At 38.6% G+C, this 25,935-nt stretch overlaps 1 protein-coding gene across 1 annotated transcript; it reads left to right on the top strand.

Annotated features, from left to right (window-relative positions):
• Positions 1-3,210: 3,210 nt before the first annotated feature.
• On the top strand, positions 3,211-25,072 carry deptor (DEP domain containing MTOR-interacting protein). The gene is made up of 10 exons (XM_055042049.1): positions 3,211-3,540; positions 3,751-3,843; positions 7,192-7,370; positions 8,045-8,168; positions 13,615-13,793; positions 15,876-16,058; positions 16,824-16,961; positions 17,517-17,587; positions 17,841-17,945; positions 22,208-25,072. Exons 1-10 carry the CDS (start codon positions 3,527-3,529, stop codon positions 22,334-22,336), a joined length of 1,215 nt encoding a protein of 404 aa, XP_054898024.1. The 5' UTR covers positions 3,211-3,526; the 3' UTR covers positions 22,337-25,072.
• Positions 25,073-25,935: the final 863 nt, after the last annotated feature.

The raw sequence follows: 25,935 nt of genomic DNA, 5'->3' as shown, positions 1-25,935 counted from the left end.
GAAGAACCAGGACGACAGCTGTCATTTCAGGGTTTCTCCCATCTCAGCTGGTGAAGCTTTTAACTTTTTCAGTGAAGTCAAATGTTGCGTCACGCTTTAGTTTTCCTCTGAGTTTACCTTACTTCAATTTTCACACAGCCAGTTCATGCTGTGGGCACCAAAAAACACATCTAAACTTCCTTCTGTGGTTTATTAGGAAACGTATATTTAATACTGCTTATCTACTAAAACTAAAATGCGATTGCAATTAGTATTTTAAATGCACAGTTCAGGTTCAGACTACTTTATACAGTGCTTTTTGAAAAGACAGTGTAGAGTAAAAGAAAACTAACAGGTGAAATTTTTCTATTTGTTTAAATTTTGTCTTTTTCACTTACTTCATGTGTTTTAGACATGCTTCAAAGCAAAAAAAGCAATATGTGGAATAATTAAAACTTGCTCTCTAAACAGCAGATTAAAAAAAATACATGAACACACACTCATACGGGCAATTTTGGAGTAGCGAGTAAGCCTTACAGTCATGTCTTTAGTAGTGTAAGATGAAGTCGGAGTACTCAGAGAGAGATCATGTAAACTCTATGCATGTAGGAACCAAGGTCAAGTTTCAAACACAGGCTGTGACCTTGCTATGACCTTCTGGCATCAAGGTCATGGCAAATCCAGCTGTACCACCATGCAACCTAACACCTGCATGGAACACAAATGTGAGCTCCCTTAGTTTATGCCTGAAGAAAAGAGAATCTATAAATAAATGTATATTTTGTTTAATCAATTTATGAGATATTTGCACAATATGAACTGAAATGAACGATCTTTGAGAGAAATCAGTTGTTGTAGGGAACAGGCTATGCTTCAGTCATCTAAAGCTGCTATCCTGCTACAAGCTCAAGTGCTAAAAGCAGAGACCATAAAGATGAAGGTGGAAAATTACATCATTCTGCACCGTGGAAAACAATAGGACGCAATTTTAAAAAGCTTGCGAACTTCATATTTTCAAGATAGAAGACGTGTACTTCTTGAATACGATTCATGCTGAATGACAAAACCCAAAGAGCAGCAGCGCACAGGAAACACAATGAGTGGTTAACAAATAAAACGCACACTGAGAAGCGATTCAGCCTGCAGCGCCAACCTCTCTGGGTTGCTGTAATTTAGCTGAGAGCACAACGTTCCCAACAGGAGATGAACAACAAACAAATGTTAGAGTTGCACAAGCACTTGTTAAAATGTACTCTTTGGTTACTTTTCAAGACATGGAGTCCAAGGTCTGATGCTTGACATGATTACAAAATTTTGTCCATGTAGAGAAACATTTTTGTGTAAGAACAAAACTGTTTTCCAATTAGCTTTTATTTAAAAAAAAAGCATCAACACACCTTGAATAACACTACCACAGACTTCTGAATTTTAATTGGATTTTAATATGATTAGTAAAAATGAGCATATTCCATATGAAGACGAAAAGTAAATGCCACAACCGCAAACTTACAAAGTTGTCCACCTGAATCAGGGGTGAGCAATCCAGGTCCTCGAAGGGCCGTTGTCCTTCAACTCTTAGATGTCTCCCAGGTTCAACATGCTTCAATCAAATAGTTTACTCACCTTCTAAGTGCAGTCAGGGTCTCCAGAGACCTGCTAATGAACTCTTTTTTTGCCTAAGGTGTGTTGAAGCAGGGACACATCTGAAGGCTGCAGGCCTGAAGTTGCCCGTCCCCTGACCTAAATGGATAGCTCCCATTGTAACTCAAAGGGAACTGAAATAATGTGTAGCTCAGGTACAAACACTTTCAGATTTTACTGGTAAAGCAATTTTCAAAATCATGCATACTTTTCCTTCTGCTTCTTTATTTCAGAGTACTGAAATAAAAAAAAACCATTATCTAATTACACCAAAGTGGTCAAAACTCTTCCTCAAAACACTGTAAATGCTTTAAAACAGACCTCTTTTCGGCTGGGAAATGAGTTTGGCAATTTCAACACCCAGGATGGTGTGTAGCTTTACATGACTCAGAGAAGGACCTAAAAACATCTCTGAGTGTTTGATTTGCAGGTCACCAGACAGCACTGAGGCAACAATGTCGCTCTTCAGTTAAATCCCTGGCAGAGCTGCACTACTGCTGAATATCCTCAGACTAACAATGCTCTGATTGGTAGATGACTCCACCTACAGGCCAACAGGTGCGGAAAATGAAGCATTTGACAAATATGTTTTAAGAGGATATATCTTAATATATTCCTCACTATGTCACATTTGTTTCAATTAATACATTTCTGTTTGAAATTAGTGAAGATGAGCAAAACTGAAGGTTACTCTGCAGATTAAACACGTGTGCAAGTTGACTCTGATGACTTCAACCTTACAGGTTGGAAACCGTCTGTTCACAAGGACAGAAATGCTACACTCTAAAATCAAACACTGCTCTTGCTTTAATTGATTTGTGCATGAATGTAAAGTTTGAAAGGTTGATCATACAAGCTTTCCATTTTATGAGTCTGTGTTCAAGTACAGGTACAGTAACAGTCAGCATTTTTGTTTCAGACAAAAGGCATGTCTCTGCATGTTCTGCCATATTGTGCAAACCATGCAGGCATCCTGGATGTACAGGGATATTGTTCTCTCTTTTTTTTTTTTTGATGAATATGACTCAAACTAAATAAATTGGACGGAATGATTGGCTATTTCTGTGGTGTGTGACACATTATTTAAATAGAGGAACTAGTTATACTCCTTCCTGTAAAGAAACAACCAGCTTGTGTTAAGTAATAACTCCAAAGTTGTTACTTAATGCTTTGCGCATGACCAGTATGCGCAAATCCAGTGTATGTTATATATACATATATATTTTAGATACAATTAAATATTATTATTGACAATTATAACTAGTATTAACTCTTATTATTATTATTATTTGTGACAAAGGAGTGAATATGCCAATTATCTTAGTGTGGAATATGAGTTTACATCCAACATTAAAAAAAAAGTGTTTGAAAAAAAAAAACAACAAAAAAAACTTTTATTTTGTTTTATTCGAAAACTTCCTAAAAGTGTCATGACTTTGGTCCGGGCCACACTAACCTGTTTTACCCGCACGGTGTCGGAATCGAGCTCACCCTCAGCTGACCCCGCCCTCTCCGGTCAACTCCCCCCGTGACGTCAGCAGAGTCCTCCCAATGCGGGGGCTTTGTGTGCGCGGTGCGGGGAGGAAAGCGTGCGCTCACGCCTTGTGGTGTGACAGTGTCAGTAACTGGAGCGCTGGTCAGGCAGCCGCTCTGAAAGGACAGAGTTGTTCCAGTTGCTCTGCGTCCAAAACGCCTCAGGTCGGCATTTGGAAGAGAAGCTGTGAAGCTGCGGTGCAGGAGCGCCTGTTATTATTATTATTTTTTTTTTGGTGGGCGCTTTCTGAGGTTAAACGTGGATGTTTGTTGATGGGGTCGCTGCTGCTGTGACTCCCCGTTTCATCTTCACATGGACTAATTATCATTTTTAAAAATTCACTCGAGGAATAATCTAATCACTTCGCTCTCCATGGTGCTTGAAGGGTAAGTAGGAACCCCAGGTGTGACCGCAGCGTCAATCAGGCGAAGGCATGTCTTTGTTACTTTCTTTCTGCAAAAGTTGAAACGCCTCCAATGGACGTTTCGTTGCAAGCTTTGCCAGCGTTTCTTCCTCGCAGCAGTGCGGACCGAGACGACGAGCTTGTCTCCATTATTAACGCAATGTTATTGTGGTCCGGCGCCTTTTGTTTGCAGCAGAGCGATGGACCGGATCGGGACCACCATGCAGAAGAAGGCGGCCGAGCTGGAGCGGCTGGCCGAGGTGCTTGTCACCGGAGAGCAGCTGAGGTGGGTCTGCCAGCTCTGCCCCAACAGCACACACGTGTGTATTCATCTCCACTGTTACCTGCAGCGTGAATCCTAAAAGCATTTGAAAGCGTCGCAAATAATTCAGGTCCTTATGTCCTCCTGCGTTTTCCTGGAAAGAGACTTTAAAAAAAAAGAAAAGGGCATGACAGAACAAGACTCTGTGCTGTGGTAAACATGTTTTATATAATGTTCCCTGCAACTACAGCCAGATGGAGCAACCTTACTGCAGCATGCTGAGTCAAACAAAGACATCCATACATGCACACCCATATAAATCTTAGCTTTGTAATTGCTGCCTTCTGCAGGGTTGCATAACTCTCCCCCCACTCCCCCCCCACACACTTTTTTTTGGGTTGCTCTACTGATACAGTTTTCTATGAGCTGCAGCAACATACCATAATCCCTGCCCATTGCCGCTGTCAGAGAATCATATAGGAGTTCCCCTGGTGGAGTTGTTGACGGTGTGAAACCTCAGGCCTACTGTATATAAAGAGAGGCTCCAGAACCCTGGCTTTCACTGCCTCATGACCTCAGCGATGAATAGAGGCTCAGTAGGGAAGCATGGCACCAATGCCTGGAATTTCAGCCTCCCAGTTGAACTGAAAGGAAACATGCATGCTGGGGGAAAGTTTTTATCCAACTGGGTGTAAACGGTGTTATGTTTTTCTGCAGAGCCCCTCCCACTTAAGGAGTTGTGTAATCTTGCAGACATTAATAGTTTTTTTTTTTTTGGCTGAACATTCTACAAGGTGCATGCAGTGTGCTCTTCTTTTGCTCCAGAGAGAGTTTCTGTGTTTATAACTGTATGTTGTGTGCAGCATGCATGTGTTTTTGATTTCTGGCACAGCTGTGAGCTAAAGCTGCCAGCTGGCTGCATCACTGGTGTCAGTGAATGCAGAGCTGCTTGGGATAGCGGTCCCTGTTCTGGACACTTGACGTGACGTACTGCGTGTTCCCATCTGCCTGTGTAAGATCTTGTTCACCCCTCTTTAAAAATAAAACTAGACCTTGACCCACTTGATCTTATCTTTAATGGGCAGCCTCATCTCTCACCTAAACCATTCACATTGGCTCCTACTGGCACATTTGGCAAAGATTTGTGAAAAAAAAAACCTAAAATCTTTTTTGCACAAGTTATCTTGCATACAAAAAAATATCTAGAATTTATGATTTCTTTTTTTTCAGAGGTGGGAAATAATCCATCATTAAGAAATACAATTGTTGATACTCCTGCTGGCAATACACTTTACAAATAGCTCTTGCCAGCAGCGCAGCCATTTGTCTTTTTCTATGACATTTAAATTAGTCAATCAAGGGCAAATTGTCAGATTCAGATTTGTGGCTTATTGAGTCCTTGAGTCTCTAATAGAATGAGTTCAGTAGATTTTAATTTTAAATAATCCAAATAAGATGCCATGTACTCAACAAGGCTTCAATTTTCAATTGAAAAACAGGCCCGCAGTATCACAGAGCCTCTACCACACCTAACAGTGGACATGACGTGCTTTTTATGATTACACAGGTGGATCTGTGGCACTTGTTGCTGAAAAGCTTCATTGCTCTCATCCTAACAAGACACATGACTCCACTTAGTTTAACAGTTCACCATGTTTTTGTTTGTGATGGCAGAACAGAATTGTTTTGTTTTTCTACTATCAATTCAAAGATTTAACAATTTCTGATTTTCTTTTCTGTAATTCTCTAACAATGAGCTCTGGTGATATTTTGTTATCTCTTATCTTCCTACTCACCGTGTTTATTTGCCGCAGTTTCCTAGCAACTTAGATCAAGTTTTGACAAATAAAGCATACTTTTAAATTAGGCTTCAGCTCCATTAATATGGATGGGAACAATTTTGATCCTGCTAAAAACTAAAATTTTAAAGTACAAGCTCCCCACCTAACTAAAGAGATGGACTTAAACTACATTTCTCACTGTCTTTAAAGTGTGAATATGATTGATATTTAGCTTAAATTATAATTTTTCCCTTTTAAATGTGCCTATGAATCCAATCCCCTGACATGTTACTCATGTCAGGGGTAAAAGTTTTACCTGCTCAGTACCATCATGTTGTTTTGTTGCGGTGAGCGTTGGTAAAATGCTGATCTCTGCACGAAGCTGAGAGCTCTGTTCTGGTTGAATGAAGCAGCTTTTGTTACACTGTACAACACAAGCAAACACTAGACAGCTGGATGCTCAATGTGAGCTTAGCTTGAGTGCGTAGCTTAGTTTGAAGTATTTTAAGAAATTGTGAAGAATTAGACGTGGCTGTGAAACTACTTCTATTGAAACAAGGAGTTTGCTGAGTCCACACCTTTATTTGTTCATTTTTCGTCTCGAGCCCAGTCTCTTCCCACACATGCCTCTCAGTTCCTGAACTGATAACAGTGAAGTGGCTGATAGGATTACTGCTCATATATCAGCGTATACATCTCTTGCTCATGTTGGCCCAAGGAAAGTTATCAGGGCCTACAGAGACATGCAGCGGATCCAGGAAGTCTTGTGACCAGCTCATTCTTTCATGAATAGGGACATTGTAGCGTCAATGCAAAATGCATTGAGAGCAATTGGATTAGATTAGATACTAGTAGTCAGGAAGTCATTCACTAATGTGCTGATAAACTTCCAACCTTAATAATTCACAATCCAGCTTTAGTGGAGGTTATAGTGGCCAGAACATTTCAGAAGTTAAGCAAAGAAAGGCTGAATGAAACAGCAGATAAGATCTTAGGTCTGTGAATTGTGATCCACGTTTGTTTGCCCATCGTACAGATTTGGTGGAACAGTTAGGCTGGCTGTCGTTGCTAATTCAGAGTGATGCTGGCCAGCTGCACACAGACTCAGCATGGAGAGGATCGAGCTAGCTGCAGGAAGCCTGGCTAAAGCCTTTTCACAACACTCCAGTTCAGGTAGAGGACACAGAGATGGTGGAACCCAGAATCTAGGGCAGCTGCTGCAGCATGATGAAGTCATGATTTTTTAATATTGAAATGGATGCATTGTTGTTCCCTGAAAATGGCATTTCAGCTCTATACATCCACCATAAGCCCAGAAAAGACACACGCTCTGCCAAAGGTTATGAACGTTTTAAAGTTCAGGTTATTCTTCAAATAACTGTTTGTTCTGATAGAGATGTTGGATTTAGTGACCATAATGCTGCTCAACCCACACAGGAAATGTAATGATGTCCAGAGATCACAGAGATAACTGCCTGTCAGAACGAAATTATGAATTACCAACAGTTAAAAGTCGAGCGGAAAGATTATTGTCTTACTTTCTGGGAATCGAAGATCAATCATATTTCCTCTGCTGCTTGTTTGTCTCCAGGCTGCGGCTCCATGAGGGGAAGGTGATCAAGGATCGGAGGCACCACCTTCGAACTTACCCAAACTGCTTTGTCGCCAAGGAGCTCATTGATTGGCTAATCGAACATAAGGAAGCCTCAGACCGGGACACGGCCATTAAGATCATGCAGAAACTTTTGGACCAGAGCATTGTTCACCACGGTGAGGCTGAAATGTTGTGTATCCCAGAGAAAGGTGGGGGTGAGTTAATCTTAGGTATTAATGGCTAGTGTGTTTTTCACAGTGAGGGCCTCACTTGACATTTTCTGGGAACAAGCCGTGTGTCCTAATGGACGATTCTCCATGTTCTCTCAGTCAACTTGGCTTAAAAACATTGGCTCCTCTGCTTTACATTTGACCAAACTACAGAGACAGACAGGACAAGAATAGATCTTGTTAGGAACAGTTTTATGTCAACTTCTTAATCAATAGGAAATGTTTTCATAAGTGTTCACACATCTGCTGTCTGTTGTCCTTCTCTTATATCCAGGTATCTACCTACCTACTCTCTTGTGGTAGATATATTGGGTTATTTCAATACATTTAATTTTTTTAGGTCCTGATTGATATCTTGTGAGCATAGATGAGGATTTGAATGTAGATTGACTTGTAAGTCAAGATTGTTTGGCTCAGCTCTGTCTTCACCACGACAGACCAGAACAATACCCTCATCATTTCACATAATGCCCATTTCAGACCTACTACAGCTGCTCTGTTCTTCCACTGCTCCTGAATCACAGAGACACTTAAACTTCTCTACTTCTTAAGTTGTTTTTTTTTGCCAGTAAGATGTTCAGATTCTAACTTAATTTTTTTTCTCCACTGTGTGCTTTCAGTGTGTGATGAGCACCGGGAGTTCAAAGACATGAAGCTCTTGTACCGCTTCAGAAAGGACGACGGCACATTCCCATTGGACAGCGAAGCCAAGGTCTTCATGAGGGGACAGAGGCTTTATGAAAAGTATGGACACGCGTGAGAACATGTGCTAATGCAACAGTGTCTGATGCCGTTAAATGGCAACACATTGCTTTAGTCTGTTTGCCATGCATTTCTCCTAAAATTGTATGACATTTGATGAGAAAAAAAAAACGCTTGTTTTAGTTATTGAGAGATATTAGAAAAAAACAATCAATATGATGGTAAGCAGTAAGTGAGCTTTCCAGAACTTAGACTAATTTAAAGATTGAAACCAGGGGAAATGATCCACTTTGTCTGAGTTTTATTTAATCAAACAGGATGTGTTTAATAAACAATTTCCTATCAATGACTGCATAAATAAGGGTGACTGAGGTGGTAGAACCGAGATTGAAATTTTGTGGCTGATTTCCTTGTTTTTACTGAGAAACAGGGATCCTATTAATGATTTTTAATAGTTACCAAAAGGTTTTGGTCAATAAAACTGGTGAAGTCGGAGCATTGCCTGATTATCAGGAATCAATATTCAACACTTTCAGTCTCTGTCAGGTGTTGTTACAAGTACCAGCAAACAAAATGTGAAGCACAAACTTGTTTTTGTGCTTCAAACACTTTGCTTTGAAGGTTGTTAAACTTAAGGTTTGAGTTTCTGCACAGCTTTCTCCTACATAAAGAGCTTTTGAATCTAAGCTCATCAAATAAAATGATCCAGACAAACAGGAAACTGAAGCAGCCATTACAGTCTTCCTCTCATTGGGAGTATCCTTCATCTTTTAAAAAGCTGAAAAGCTATTTGTTTCCTACACTGGAAACAAATAACCATTTGCAAACCAAATAAACTGTGATGCTCATTAAATTAGAGAAATGTAAGTATATATATCATAGATGGTAGAGGAAACAACGAAGAGTAAAATTTTGACACTCCCTAAAGTTGGAATTTAAAAGATGTTGCGATCGTTTCCCCAATGTGACACCTGGGCTTGTGCTGGGACATTTCTTATTAAAATATCAAATGTTCCAGGAAGCTCCAGGATCTCAGTGTTTTCTCCTTGAAGCTGGTTTGATGAATAATGAAATACTCACTATTCATCAGTGAATATATTCACTGATGAATAGATTGATCAGTAAATCTGATCAATCTATTCCACTCCACTCGTACCGCTCCTGTTGTTGTTGTTCATCTACCCTAATCTTGTTGATGATCTGCTGATTGACTACATCAGGAAGAAAAAGCATCATTTATGTTATTCTGAGAATTAGTTTCGTTGTAAATGGTTTTCATTAAATTAGGACACACAGAGTTCAGCTTGGCCGCGATAAAAGCCTGCAAATTTGAGGAGAGTGAAAGGAGTTTGGGAAGCCGAAATGACTGGAAACATCTTTACTGAGCGACGACTCGCTGGTTTTATCCGTACAAGAGCTTCGTTTACACAACACTGTAAACACGGACGATTCTGTTGTCATCAGCTTTGTAAATATTGTACATTTTTGATTTTGGAAATCACAGTGAGTGCATTCGTGTCCAGGAATACAAGCAAGCTGTGTATTTTTTTTTTTTGGTGCCTCTATCATGGGTAGAACTTAATTGGCACACAATTTTAATCACAGACCTGCTTTTTTTATTTTAGCGTCTCTGGGAATAAACAAGCACATGTTCACACCCATACAGTCCACTATTGCATAAGAGAATGAAATGGTGGAAGAGGACACAGCTGTCAAGTCAGCTCTTAAAGCTACATGTTTATGCAATTGCCATCGTGCAGCACACCACTCTCACTCATTTACACGCTTGTTTGGTAACTCAAATTACTCTAAGGCTACAATTAAAGCATTGGTAGACATGGAGAAAAAGCTTTCAGTTTGTACACTTGTTTGTCGTTTAGGTGATGTGGGTTTTCCTACTTCCTGTTGTTTGCACTTGTCTCTCACTGTTTTCCCAGGAGAAAGCAGAGTACTATTTTGACTCTGAGATCTTGGAGAAGACTGCCAACATTTCAAAAATACAGCAGAGCCTTATGAAGTCTTGCTCTCGCTTGATTTCTTGCAGCTTGAACTTATTCTTTGTTTTTTTCCTGTGGAAAGTTTGGTTTTCTTTTCACAATCCAAGCTTTTGTTTGTTTATGTAAAGAATTCAGAACCATTTAATTTATTAAGACAACAAAGCAAACAAGAGCAGTAAATCACACTAAAACGGTGATTTAGTCCTGTTTGACACCCATTTCAATCCTGTGAGCTGCACCAGTTTGTTTAGTAAGACAGCATGGAAATGATTCAACTGAATTTTTCTGCAGCTGCAAAAACTCTGCTGCACATAAACTACACGAGCATACAGTTTGTTATGTTAAGTACCATTTCCATGAAGCTTTCCCACTGGAACAAAAACAGTCCTCATACATTTCTTATTCCGTCAAATCTCAAAACACCATAAACAGTCTCTAAACACAGGCAGCAGACAGATCTGGCTTGAACATCAGTTTCTAAAAACATACTGGTTTCTTTCTTCCTTATGTCTTTGTGTCCTTTTGTCTTTCCTTTTTTTTTGGTATGGACATCCATGTTATGTAACATGGTGACAAAGTAAATACCTCCAGCCTTACATGCCACATTTTGGCCATGTTTGATCAAGAAGCAATTTTCTTGTAGCCATTTCCTCAGTTACGAAAATCCAGGTGTGTCCATTTTACTTGAACGGCACTTGCTAAGATAATTTGCCAGAGTGAGGGTTGTCGTTTGTCGGTTGTCAAGGCTAAAAACAACATCAGAAAAAAAAAAATTCCTTAAGCTGCAATTTAGTCAGAGGCTAACCTCAGCGAACCACACTCGCTGACATGCTCCACTGATGGTTGCATATATTTTCCACTGCAAATGGAGGCTGTTTATTCTTAAAATTACTTATTATCATGGGTAGAAACTATATCCTAAAAGCATAGAAAGAGTCAGAGTTCTGTGAACATATTTGCAGAACATAATCAAGCATTTCAGTGATTAAATTATTCTTTAAAAATGTCAATGTTTGGACAAATTTGGTTAGTTTGATACAACTTTATCTGGATCTCGTCCTATGAATAGAAGCGTGTTGTGGTGTGGTACAGCCACACCAAGGTTGCAAGTTGGACTAATCTTTGTAAAAACAAAAGATGTTCAATAGGAGAAAACAGGAAGCAAAGAAACATAGCTCCCTACATAACTGCTTTGACTCAACCTTTCCTCAACATCTCACAATAAAACCTAATTAGAGCAGATATGTAATTAAAGACGTAACTTTCCTTAATGAACCCAAACTTGCTGTTCCTGGGTTTTTACAAGTGAGTCTGTACTTTTCATTGGGAATGTGTAAGTATTTGCTTTTAAGGTGAAAATCTTGTAAATTCAGCTTTTTTTTAAAAACATTCATTCAGATAAAGAGCTTGATTTAGTCCAACTAAATTCTGCATCGAATCAGGTGCATTAAAGACATTTTTAATTTATATTTTAACTTTTAACACCTTTGTGAATTGTTCTCACCTGCCCACTCAGTGATCCAGAACATGACATTGTGGAACATTTTTGCATGGCTATAGTCGCGATTGTGAGCTTTGCTGAATGAATAGCTAAGTGCATCTGCAGGTCAGAGTTGCCCAAGTGTTTCTGTTATCGTTCTCCATTCAAACAGTATTTACACAATATTTGAAGTCTCAGGAGATGATTAATGCATTGAATTGCTTAAGTTTTTATTTAAGTACAAAGTGCAGTACTTTGAGCTAATGCATTTGAGTTAGCAGTCTGTTGAGTTTAAAGATTGATGTGCATCAAACAGAATTCAATCCTTCATGTTTCATGGTAATAATGAATAGAAATTTGTGTTTTGGCTTTGGAAAAAACAGTATTAATTGTGTTGAATTTAAACGTACTAATTTCGCTCCACACGTTAATCCCTGAATGCTTCTAGCTCTACTTTTTGTCTCTGTTCTGGGTCCAAATCTGGTGGATAAATTGTGTCCCCAGGCAATGTGTAATGAGGGCATTGGTCTGCCGTCGTCATCAGGGCCTCTGGCTTTCTCTGAACTGTCATTACACAGTGGATCGAACTAAGAGAACAGGACAAAGTGCTTGTGGTAATTTGAAGCTTTTTGCAGAATGACGGCTTGTTAATGCACCTGAGTACCGTTTCATTTGGTTCAAATTGGATTCAATAGGATCCCACAACACAGAAGCCGGCCTCCTTTGACTAAATTAAGTCCTTTCCTCAAGCTGAAGCAGCCTTCTGCATTTACTGATTAGTGCAAAACGTTCCCATACCCATGACCATCTGTCTTGTGGAAAATAAATATATTTTCTGCTGGGTTCTAAAAAATTGGCATTACTTTTCTTAAATGTCCTGACAAACTGCCGATAAGTCGCTCAATTTTGAGAACAGGAAATGGAAAGTTGGTAAACTCATTCAAAGTTCACTTTGATGTCTTCTTTTTTTTCAGTCGTCTCGGCTCTGTTTGTTTGTTTTCATCTACAGCTGTGATACATGCAATGTGTTTTACATATTACCTGTTCTGTCGTCACACAGGCAGAAAGCACTGGCTACACTAGTCTGTTGGATCTTTCTGAACTGGTCACCTGTTGCTCAGTATTATTTCCCTGCAGCCTGAACAGGTGTATACATGTTCATACAGTCATTAATATTAAGGAGTTAAAACCGGTTGCAGAAATTTACTTTGACTCTGCAAATAATAGCCAAGAGGCAGAAAGTTTAATGCTCCAGTTTCTCACTAGAACATGTTTTGACATGTGCAAATGATGCAACGAAGTGCATTGTGTCTGCAACGACTTGCATGTCTTATGTAATTTAAGCAGGTAGATGATTAGTTTATGGGTCTACTTGTTAAACAGTAGCAGGAGAAAAAATTCAGACATTCTGGTCTTTATAGGTGTGTGTTTCACTTTAAATTTTCCGTGTGTCACACAGTGCAACTCAAAACACACACTTCTAATTCAAGCTGATTTAATTGACTTACAAAAGTAAGTTGGTAATTATGTAAAGTAAACACCAGAAGGAAAATGTTTAAATTGTATGTTATTTATTTTTGACCAAGTGTGTCTTTGCAGGTCATCAATAGCACTGCTTTATCTTAAGCTTTTTTTTATTATTATTATTTTCCTTTAGCTTAGCTTATGTTATACTTTTAACTTAGTTTTACTTTTCTTCTTAGGTAGTTCATCTTAGCTTATTTTTTCTTATCTTGGTTTAGTTTAGTTTAAATAAGCATTCTTAATTTTCCACTTATTATTCTGTTATGGAGATAAACTGTAGTTTGTCTATCTTTGGATTTCAGAGGGAGGAGAAATTGAAATGTTTTTGTCTGTGAGAATTTACCTCCATTTCAAATGTTCACTTCCCTCTGCAAGTATTTTCCCACCTTAAACTGAGAAATAAAATATTGGTAATATTGTAGCCATTATGATTGGTGGGATGTATTTTTTTATTTTTTTCATAGTTTTATCCTTTTTCCCAATACAGGCTGATGAACACTGAGAACAACTTGATACAAACCAGAGAAGAAGAAGGGATGGCATTTGAGCGCGCACTGGTCGCTTCAGAGTTCATCGACTGGCTGCTGCAGGAGGCGGAGATGCCCACCAGGGAGGAGGCCGAGCAGCTGGGACGGAGGCTGCTTGAACATGGCATCATTCAGCATGGTGAGGAGGAGAAGTAATGCTCGTACTGATGTGATCTTATTATGTGAAATGAACTTGTTGGAGGTGCAGGCCGTGTTATAATTTCATTCCCTCAATATAAAACATAGCCAGAGCTTTGATTCAGTTCCTTTCATGCGTATTTGAAAATCCTTTAATTTGTACATCTCCCTTGGCGGAAATCTGGCGGTACCTAAATGCTTGGTCTCGCACGACGTTCTTAAGGCGGTGTGTAGGAAACAGCAGGAGCTTCTTAAAGAGACAGAGGCCAATTTCAAGGAATCAAATTGCAAAGTTAAGTTACGTTTTATATATACGACGTTTTTATAACAACTGGAGATAACGTAATTACTTGATTGTACTATAAAAGGACACTATGTGCCCGGAAAAATTCTCCAAGTTCATAATACCGCTCCTTTAAGGAAATGGTTGAATGAGAACAGGCCGCAGTGATAAACCAGCGGAAACTTGGCCACTCCCAAACAAAGATGATTAGCTACTACACAGCACTGGCCTCTACCTGATGGAAAATGTTTTGTATGCGTTGAAGTACATTGAGATTCATTCACCACTTTTTGGGTTTTCAATACTTACCTTGGTGATTTCTGGTTCAAATTATTGAATTGAATGAAGAAAATTGTTGACAACCCTGACCATCTTCTTATTGAGACCGTCACAAAAAAACAATCTGTCTTTTAAGTCAGAAGCTTCTTCAGAGCTGCTGTAATACAGACCACTACAGGAGATTCTTCGTGCCCACACCCATCACTATACACAACAACTCTTTGAAGAACCTTCAATGACATGAGATACAGCAACATTTATTTTTCCTTTGAGATTAATAAAACATTTTTTGAATTTGAATTCTAAATATTTAGAAGGTGCTGTGCAGTTTAGAGATTGCTGTCTAAATATAAATAATTAAATTGCTTCTCGTCTGGATTCAGAATGCAGCGCTCTTTCATACATTAGTAGGTCTCTAAAAATGAAACACATTTGATAAAGGAACAAAATGTAGCATTTCCTGTGAGCCTTCGGGTTGCTTTCAGTGCCCGGGCCGATGCTGCATCATGTGAAAAAGTTATTTCTGCTCCTTCTTTTTCTCCATCTGTTCTCTCTTCTGTGACTCACTTCCTGTCCTCCAGCTCCTTAGCAGAGCTGAGTGTCTGGAAGAATGTGGCGACACAGCACAAACATGCTAAAGTACCCTGAGAAGCACGGGTCCGTGCAATCTCAGCCCCATGAAGACCAAACTGAAACCACAACATTAAATATCAGGCATAGATGATCTCTGTAGGATCATAGGCAGTTCTTCTGCTGCACATAAAGAGAACTTCCTATAATATATGCAGTAGATTTTAATTAATTAACATTAAGGACTGCTGATGTTGCAAAAACCCTCATTTCCTCTTGTTAATGAGTATGCTGAGGTTAATAATGAGATAATAAATAATCTTGTGACGTTTGAAATGTTCTGGACAGAAAGAACTTTGTGTCTAAATCAATTTCACTGTTCTACCAGAGTACGGTACATATAGGCGTTAATGATACGTGACGCAGAAACTATGTAAACATTACCTTGAAGCAAAGTGGTAAAAGGATAAATATGGGAAAATGCAGGAACATGACTGAACACAAATCTCAAGCATGTCATGAAATCTCCAAGTCGATAATGCGGTAGAATATAAATCAAAATTCAATACCACCATCCTTGCATCTTAAACTGCATGTCTGACTCTCTACAGAAACTGTACTGAATTAGCTAAAAATGTTTTTGTTATTAGCGTAAAAAGGTGAGACCAGACAGCAGCAGAGTTCAAGTCCCTGAGCAGCTCTCTTTTTTATGTTTTGTTTTGGTTTTACAGGTTTGCTTTGGCTGTATTTTGCAGCTGGTCATTTTAGACAGACTAATAAAATGTGTTTTAAAGTGTTGAAATCAGTTTGCAGTTATCATATTTTTCTGTTGTTTTTTTTAACATAAGATTCAGGGGAAGGTCACATACTTCATGAATTTACTCTTTTTTCTTTTGATTGTTTTTAAATGTGTGAAAAACAAATACATTTTCCACTTTCTCTTTGTTTCAGTCACCAACAAGCATCATTTTGTGGACGGGCCTCTCCTCTACCAGTTCCGGATGAACTTCCGGCGACGGCGACGGCTGATCGAGCTCCTCCACGAACGCGGCCGCGGCATCCCCGAGAGCCACGACAGCCCCTTCTGCCTCCGCAAGCAGCAGTCGGACGGAGGCAACACCAGCTTCCTCTCAGGTACCCAGTGAGAGCCAACACAAGCCTAACGCACACCTGTTTTACCTCTTCTGTGAGCGGATATATGGACAGTTGAAGATGTCATCACATTTTCTGGGAAGCTGTAAATTCATCTAATTTTAACTATGTTTTCATGTCCATATCAAAACAACAACCCAGCTGTAAAGGTTGGAAATGAACCCTATCATTCTGCTGTAAACAGTGATATATTTACCTAATTTGCCTTATCTTCTGTTGACTCGGATACCAGAACAGAGGCACGCTCTCACGCAGTAATGCTGGCGTCCATGGTTTAGAAAGATAACATAGGAGGAGTCCTGATTTTGTTGCTATGTAGAGTCGCACTGTGACTGGCCTCCCATCGTGACCTCAGAGCTCGTTTCTTGATTTTAATTTGACTCCTCCGTCTATTGCAGCATAATCTGGTCTGTGACTAACAAGTTCTCCCTTGTTTATAACCACAACAATTGTGCAATTGTTTGAAGGTGTGAAGGCCTTTTCTAGGCACTTTGGATCTGATGTTTCATTGCCATCTCAAGGAAATTTTAGATGGAAAATGTTTTTGGTGTTTTATTTAAAAAACAGTTCACACAGAGTAAAATGGCTTGTTAAGAAACAAAGCTTCTGTGATTTTTTTATTTTATATTTTTTGTTTAATTTCAACTTTCTAATAGTTATATTTGAACAATTTCCATGTTTCTGCATCTCACAGGCAAGGTGATGTGGTTGCATTTTTAACCTTTTGATCTTTTAATTCTGCATTAGTGAGTCCCACTAAGGAAATCAAGGTGGCGGTTGGAGTTCGACGAAGCAGCATGAGCAGCAGCTGCGGCAGCAGCGGCTATTACAGCAGCAGTCCAACGCTCAGCAGCAGCCCGCCGGTCCTCTGCAACCCCAAATCTGGTAGGTCAGCATGGAATGTCAGCTGCAATGTTCATTCTGATTTATATACAATCTTGTTTATGCGTAAATGGGAGAATCCAGGTTTCTGAAGCTCAGTTTTCTTCTCTGAAAATCTAAGCATTCATAGCAGACGATCAGTCTACTGTGATCGTCTGGTCAGTGACATGCCTCACTGCTCTCCGCTTTATTTTATTTACGCTAAACCAGAAAGCTCTATTATATTAGATATATATTTACTATAATATATATGTAAAGATGAGCTTTGTGTGTATTGATGAGTGGAAGTCAAAAAATAGGGACATCAGCACTTTTAGGAAGTAACGTGCCTTTGGCTGTCAGTATGTGACCTATTCTCCTATTTTCCACGCAAAGTCAAACACAAACGTTTTTAAGCAGATGAATAATTTCTGTATTTGTGTTTTCAGTGTTCGTGCTCATTGTTGTCGTTTGCAGGAAGGTGTTTTCAGTTATGCGCGTCCATGATGTTCAGGTCTATAATTTTGTCTCACTGTCACTCCAACAATGTGTTTTGTCTTTGTGTTTCTTTCTCAATAGTTGTGAAAAGACAAGTGACCCCAGAGGAGCTTCTGACACCAGGAGGGCCTTTTATAAAGAAGACTTTCACTGTATGATCGCACAAACACAGAGCAGTTCTACAATTTTCACACTACCTGCACATAATAATGAATAAATGTTCAAACCCAAGTCTTTGGTCCTCTCTGTGGGTGTGTCCTCAAGAAGACAAATATTCACTGATAATATTTAGCATATGATGAACTACCTGCTGTACGTGATAATTGAAATTCTTTACACTTTGTTTGCGATCACAAGCAGATAGATCTAATCTCAAGATTTTCCCCTTTGGTTTTGATGTCTCAGATTGTGGGTGATGCTGTGGGCTGGGGCTTCGTGGTGCGAGGAAGCAAACCCTGTCACATCCAGGCGGTGGATCCTGGTGGACCGGCTGCTGCAGTTGGCATGAAGGTAACGTCCGCTGAGGTCAAACCTCCAGTAGGCCAACGTTCACTGCAAAATCAGACTTGTTGTTTATTGCAAATAATAAAATAATAGATGGATAGATTCAACTGAGTTACAACCACAGAGGGCAGATTGATGAGGATGTGCACACTAAGCAGAAGTGGATGCATAATTGGCTTAGAAAAAAACAAAAACAATTTCCAATATGAAAATATATAGAGTTGCTTTGTTAACTGTATACTAATTAGTTAGCATTATGGTATAACTAGCAGATATGCATTGGAATCTGCATTTATATTTTTTCAGCAATTGTTAATTGTTTCAATGCATTAAAAAAAAAGGTCTCAAATCACTGAGAAACTTTTTTGCCTTACATAAAGATAAAGGTAGTAATTTGTAATATCCACTAATTATTATCTAATTCATTCCATTGAAAAGCATGTTTTTCCTTGGAAAATTGAAACATTATGTTCTAACAACTAATCTTCAGTTGTGTCTCCATTGAATGCTTTTTAAATGTTCTTTAAGAAGTAAATGTTAGACAGGAAGAGAAAAGAGGAACCATTTCTTTGGCTTCTGTCCGCAAAGGGAAGACAGCAAGGACAGCAAAGAACCTGCGATGTCCAAAGGGAAAAGCAAGAGAAATGAAATGTAAACAGGGTAATGTTTCCTCTGCTGCCTCAGCTGGCATGCAAATATGTCAACAAGAGCCGCAGCTAAGAATTCTGGGAATTCAGTGGGGACCTACGCCTCGACATGAAGGAACAAGACGAGAGAAGAACAAATGTCTAAACAAACAAAAGAAAATCAGATCATGTGAGCTAAACTGAGCTGAAGATGAAGTCTTGGTACCAGCACTGAAAGAGGAAGTTGTTAGTTCTTCTTTGGTCGCTGTTATTACCATGGAAATATTCTGTATGAAGGTTACAGAGGCCGCATTGCTGAAACAATCCCACGTGTTTCTACACTGCTGCGTTTTGGAAATGTCGTCGTGATTATATAGTTATTCTTTAGCAGTCAATATTTCTGCCATGTGAAAGGAAAAATGTCCCATAGTTTCAGTTGCAGACATATAATTTAGTATTTTATAGTAAACATTATGAAATATAAAGTCTAAATATAAATGATTGTGTCTCATAATTGTCACTCTGACTTAACTCATCATTCCACTTTAGAATCTCATAGCTGTGACTTTAAGTCATTTAAAGATTTTGAATGTTACAATTATAACTTTGAATAATAACATTACATGTGCCATCTTTTTGTGCTCCATACAGTTCAACTTCTAAGATCTGAGCCCAAAACAGATATCCATGCAAATCCATCTCACTCCATCAACAATGACTGGTTAAATTTCTCGTGAGCCACAGTCTGGTGGGTTCATTTCCTTGAAGGTTGCTCTAGTTTCATCTCACCTGAGTAGTTCAGGGATGTGTAATGATTCTTAAGAGCAAAATGTCTGCGCTTGTAAAGTGATGGCACTGCAGCTCCAGCAGGAGGTCAAAGGAGAAGGTGAGCTCAGGCTGCAAGTTGTAAAATCATTAACAGGCTTTCCTCATGTTTAACCGCCTGATTATGATCTCAAAGTTTGCATCTTTGTCTTTCTGCCAATGAGCCGGTTTCACAAGAGATTTCTGTGTGTGCTGAACGGGTAGCCTACGTCCCGATTGCAAATTTGTACAAGATTGCTGCAGTCGGTTCAAATCGAAACCATTTTAAGGACAATGTAAGACGCACGGTGTTTGATACAGGTTGCATTTATTGAACTGGATTGTGGGAACGAGCGGGATCTCTGGCTGCTAAAGTTACAGTTTGACATTTTGGTAAACACTCTTGTTGAGACTCTCCTGGATTCCTGTTGTCACTTCAAGGTCGCCAGGAAACCAGTGCGCTCAGCAGAATCCCTACTGCTGGCAGAGATTTGTGTTTGGATCACTCACTGAAAACACTGAGTTGTTTTTAGATTTTATTTCATGAAACATCATAGAGACTGAGATTTAACATCTCTCTTTGTAAGTATAGATTTGTCATTATTTAATCTTTCCACACTTCTGCATCGTTTGCCCAAATAAACCTGAATCTGGCATAAAGTAACATGTAGCATTTATATATTTTTGTTTACAATCTTTGTTTTTCCATATCATCTCTTTTTCCACAAGACTCTTGTTCATCTCTGCATCTATGGCCTTTTCAGATTTGTTGAGGACGGTTTGCTTTTCCTTCACTCTGTAAAGCAGATTTTTAACTCTCTTGGTACAATGAGCCATAGAGTCCAGCTGGACCCCTGCCAACACTAATAATCCCTGAGCTAGAACAAAAAAGAGCAGCAGGGGGAGCTTCCCAGAGGAATGTGTACAGCGATAGTTAAGTAGGTTGGTGGAAAAGAAGCAGTGAAGATGAATCTTGAGGATTGCCTTCAGGGAAACTGTTTGTTTTCTTTTAAGATTCTTAAAAGTAGATAGAGAAGCATCCAGGTTTTAAATGACAGCTGAATTCAGTAGATGACCCAGTGTCATCATAAGTTAAATGTTTGTGTAATATAACTTTTTGTTAACTACTTATTGAGATATGAGGTTGATTACCTGGCTTTCTTCTCTGCTGTTTCTTTTCTTCACTCTGATTTATCAGTAAAAGCAAAATTATTTTTGTTCTTTAGTTTACAGTAAAATGCTACCATCAGCCCCTCTGAGCCAACATGCACTTGTATCCCTTTTCAGGTGCACCAATAATTTCTTCCTCATTACCCGATGTTTTTGATTTGGCAGTCTTGCAATGGAGCCTTAACTCATGTCTGGCTTTGGAAAAATATCATCCATCTTTGATAACTAAAGATGCAGCTATCTACTCACACTGAAGGAACTACATGACTCTAGTATCCATCCATTATCCAGTATTTCTAGAATTGCACTTCTCATGGTGGCAGCATGTTGGAGCAGCATGTTGGAGCAGCTGTGCTAGGTTAGGTCTCATTCGTTCTCTTTGTAGACTCTTGTTTTTGTGATTCAGACATTGCATGTTTGGACAATTATTCTCTTGCATTCTTTCTTTCAGACACTTGTTTCAATACGTAGCCGACAGGGATGTAAAAAAAAAGCATTAAAAGGGAATGAAGCAGATTAGCAGTGCTTGCCAACAACTTCAGGTTGTCGTCCAGGAAGTGTTATCCTGCAGTCCATTACAACTCTTTAAGACACTTGGATGAACATTTACTTTCAGTTTGGGATAAATAAAGAATCGAATTGAGCTCAATCAGGCGGAAGCTCACAGGATGAAATGTTTAGCCCATGGACGGGTCCTCAGAACAAACTAATCTGTCTATTTAACTTGTTACAACTTTCTTACACATTTTGGACTATCAGTATTGTATTGTAGCTTAGAGTCTAGTTTTATACAGCAGGGCAGCCAAAATAAGAATACATTTTTTTTTACATTTCTCTCTTTAAAAAAAAAAGATATCTACCAATATTGTTGTTTTTAAACATGTAAGAGTTTAAAAGGGTTAAAAAATGAGGTCATGTTATTATCAGTCGCCACGCTGTTGCAGCTTTGGTAATGATGATAAGAGTCTCGAGGTTTATATGTGTAAGAAGTGTGCTTGGGCTGTGGCTGTCATGCTTTATAGTGTTATTGCTGATAACAGTAATGACTATACGCCTAAACGTTTGCTTAGACGCTTTGCTGGTTACTACCTGTTTAACAAGATTTAAAGTGTCCTAAGTGTTGTTGCTCTGTTGTTAAAGATTACTTCTATGATGTAATGTCGATGTAGAAAGTTTTTATTGGCTGCACTAACTAATAACTTCCTGTAATTACACCAAGACCTGGTGTTTTGGTGTAATTACAGAAACTATTTGAAACCGCTTCTGTTTCAAATGTGATCAAAACAACCATCAGACGAACAAATACATGCAACTATGGAGGAAGAAAATCCGCCAACCAGTTGTTTCAGATGTTAATATTTTTTATTTATGAACAGAAATATTTGATCATTTTTCTTTTACAAGAGCCACTGTGATCTTTATACAATATTTAGTAAAGTTAGAAAACTAAAACCAATAATATTTTCTGCAGCATTTTTTTTGTGTACAAAAAGAAGTTGTTGTTTTTTCAGGGAAACATCTCTGTGTTGTTGTTGTTGTATTCTTACCTGCAAAACGTGTTCTTGCTAAATTATTTTTTGGGCAAAAACAATTGCTAAAGAGCGTTTCATTTTAAAAAGTAACTACTTCTGAGAAAAAGCCTGAAGCTGCTCTCCTGTCCGCCTCCAGGTGTGTCAGTTTGTGGTGTCTGTGAACGGCCTGAACGTCCTCTGCCACGACTACCGGACCGTCAGCAACCTGATCCTGACCGGCCCCAGGACCATCGTCATGGAGGTGATGGAGGAGGCGTTAGTCTGACGACGCCTACCAGGAACAAAGATACTAACATGTCAAGCTGAAGTGAGGAAATAAAACAAGGACTTTGAACTTCTTCACCAGACAAACATGGATGACCTGCAGCAAAGCTCTCCTTCCGTCTGGTTTGATCGAAGTCAGACGTCTGATTTGGGTAAACGGCTCATCTTGCTGGCCATTCCTCTTTTTTTTTATTTTTTTATTTTTTTTTTTATTTTGCCTTCAGAAGGGAAAGAGCACAAATCCCATCAACCACAAGTGTGTGGAAACAGAATAAAAAGACCAAACTGTATTCCTGGTTTGTGCTCAGACTGAATCTGTTTGCTGATTCTGAGAGTTTTAAATGAAACAAGACTCGACGCAGCGCCTTCCATCAGAATGTGGACACAAGCAATCATAAGGGAAACAGGGTAGATGCTAAATAGGTTCCTACGTTTCAAGAATATGTTCCATGACCTTTGCCCCAGACTTCTCCTGCTGTTCAACGCTGCCCTCTACTGAAGAGAACAGAAAGATGCACATTTTACTTGCTGTTTTATCCTTTTTTAAAAATTTTTTTTGCTTGTTTGTTTAAAGAAAAACATAATTTTAAAGGATACATTTGTTAAATGTATACGTGTTTAAAATTTGTGAGAATGTTTTGGAAAAATATATCAAAATAGAAAAGTACTGATTGCATTACTAGAAGAAAACAAACAATAAAAAAAAAGCAAGACCAAAAGGTCATTTTTTTTTTAAAAGGCCACTGTCTGAGCAGTCACTACTCATTATTATTTTATTTTTTTTCCAAAAATGATTAGATTTTTTTTTTTTTCATCTTTTAATAACTGATAAAGCTTTTCAGTTGTTGATTAAAGACAATTGAAATTTAAATCAATAATCACACTGGGGAAGAATACTTGGTGTTATTCTTGCAAAAATTGGATTATAATGTGACTTTTGCAAGTTAAACCAAGCTGCACATTTTCAGTTACTATTTCAACTACATATCTAATGATTGACTCATAGTATTATGCACAACCTCAAAATGCCCACCGCGATGACTGTAATGTCATTTTGAATTGTACCAAAACTAGTGAGACTTTATCTTTGCTATATAGTTCCAGTTTCAGCTTTTGTCTTATTTAGCAATTAAATTTTCTCTAGGTTGTAAGAAGCACAAACAGGTTCCTTGGTATTTTTTGGGATCTACTTGAAAAGAATTGAATAGGGAATCCTCTTTTGGGCTGTCATGGCATCAGAAGGTCAGACTCCACAACATCAGCGTATTAGTGGATGCTTTTAGACCGTGCCGAAATGTATTTAGAAAGCCTGCCATCACTACATAATATTTACTGAATTAGAAGAAAACTGTAGTTAAGTGTTTCTCATTGCTCATGCAGTACAGCTATAATCTTTAGCAACACTTGTTTACATGTTTGTCTGAGCTAAAACCACACTGCCTGTGTCAATAGATAGACTTGATTCAGACTTTAAAGAACATTGCAACTAAATACTTCAGATAAGACAGATTTTTATGCCTCTAATGTCACTAAGCTGTGCAATTATTGTGTCAATTACCTTCTGATGTGTTTGTTTAGCTGTTTGCTGTTTAGATTTTGTTTTGGCAGGATGCTGTAAATATGTTCATATGTAGCTTTATCTTTTAATCCAAAGCTCTTTTTTAGGGTTACAGAACTGATTGGTCAGACAACCCAGAACTCGTTTCAATGTTTGATTTTCTTGAACACGAAGAACTAATGATGCATCTCTATGGCTTTGGTGAGGAAACCGATGCACATCATGTCTTTCTCTTAAAGCAGGGGGGGAAATCATGACCGAGCCTCATTCTTCTGTTGGGAGAGATAGCATCAGTCTGTCTCATTTGAGATCTAATCTGCCACAGTTTGATTTAAGCATCTTTCATGTGTTTGCAGTGCTAATCTAAAATGATCTGGCGAAAGGTTCTTGAAAATAATGCCGATAATGGACCAGGTTTGTCTGATCACAGTTTGTTTGCAAAGGGGATGAAAGGTGAGGCTGCGTTTTCAGGAAGCAGAAATTTGCAGAGCTTTAACATGTAATAATAATTTTAGGGGGAATTGTGGTGTTGAGTTGACCTACAGCAGGTTCCCTGGCTTTTTATCTAGAAATGTTTGCCTTAAGACCTTTTTTAGCTGCTAATTATGGTTGGTTATCACCCGATTTCTCAACTTAATGCATTAAAACTTCCACTGACAATCAGTGGCCAATTTCACACAGCGGTTAAACAGGAAGTAACCAAAAAACACAATGATGATGATGCCAATGTTCCTCTTCCACAGTTTGTGAAATTAAAATGTCAACATTCATTGCATTCTGGGGAATTTTATGATACATTTTGACAATTATATGTGTGTGGCCTCAGATTCCTAATCCAAATTAGCGACAGCAATGACAACAGTGTGTGAGTTTTGACTCTCATCTTGACCTACAGATAAACAAATACAAAACCTGTCCTAACCCTGCTGTGTGGAAAAGGCTAGTTTTTCTTTTCTTTTTCATAAAAGCAGCCTGATTGAATGTAACTTGATGTCTATATTGTCTTCATTAGTTACAGTTTTATAGAAATGTCTACTCACTAAAGGGACACTTGACACAGGATATACTTGTTTGTTCTTTGTTTCCAGAGGTTCAATGTTTTAAGACGATATAAGCTTAGCGCCTGTTTCATTACAACGTTTTAATGTACAGAAAGGTTAATAAAAACCTTGTTACTGGGATTGTCTCATTATTTTTGCTGGTTGTGCATTTTCAATATTCAAGCATGACAATTTGATCCCTGTTTGAGCATGTTACAGAAATTAAGTCACAAAAATAAAACCAGCATGTAAACACTAAACAACCCAAAGATGATCAATTAAAAAAAATAATAACCCACTGAGCTGGGTTTAACTCAATATCATCCATTTGAAATAAACTATTGTATTTGTGAGCTATTTTACTGCATGGTTACATTGTTGTAGTGCATTGTCATTTGATGTTCATTTTGGCTTTGAATGCAAACACAAACACTTTTATGTCACACATAACCCCCTTCTAACATGTGTAATTGTGCCTCAGATTTCTCTGTTTGGAATAAAACAGCAAACTTTCATAAATGAAGGTTTTTTTTCATTTATGATGAGCACAGATTCAAACAGCTACATCTGAAATTTAAAGCGTCTGTGACTAACTTTCTCTTGCAGTTCTTTTCACTCATTTTTTTATATTTTATGGTGACCTTTATGGTATCGATGCCCAACTGCGCATTCAGTCTCTTGATGCGCTAACACTCTGGCACCACAAGAGGGCAATGTTGCTCTGCACAATCCAACTTGCACGTTCCTCTGTGCCAGAAATACCCGTCATTTTAGCTTTCTTTGATTTCAAAGAAACAAAAAAAGAATACACAGCCAATTGTTTGCTGGTGGATTCATGACAGCCTTCATGTTTCCTGTTGTTAAAATCCAGATATTTCCATCCCTCTTACATCCTCATTCATGTAAGAGGGATGATGCATTTCGCTGATGCATTTCACTGACCTTTTCTTTTCCAGCACAGACAGACAATCCTCTGAACTGCCTGACTCCTTTGAAATGTTT

The sequence above is a fragment of the Poeciliopsis prolifica genome, unplaced genomic scaffold (genome assembly GCF_027474105.1).
Source record: "Poeciliopsis prolifica strain line A6 unplaced genomic scaffold, Auburn_PproV2 SCAFFOLD017, whole genome shotgun sequence".
Classification (NCBI taxonomy): Eukaryota; Metazoa; Chordata; class Actinopteri; order Cyprinodontiformes; family Poeciliidae; genus Poeciliopsis; species Poeciliopsis prolifica.
The sequence above is the reverse complement of the archived record's forward strand: the minus strand, read 5'-3'. Positions and strand labels throughout refer to the sequence as shown.

What these genes read in the sequence shown, in the direction of transcription:
- deptor (XM_055042049.1), top strand. An exon ending in CAACACCAGCTTCCTCTCAG is followed by an intron (nt 16,059 to 16,823) that starts GTACCCAGTGAG and finishes ATTCTGCATTAG; the next exon opens with TGAGTCCCACTAAGGAAATC. An exon ending in TTATAAAGAAGACTTTCACT is followed by an intron (nt 17,588 to 17,840) that starts GTATGATCGCAC and finishes TTGATGTCTCAG; the next exon opens with ATTGTGGGTGATGCTGTGGG.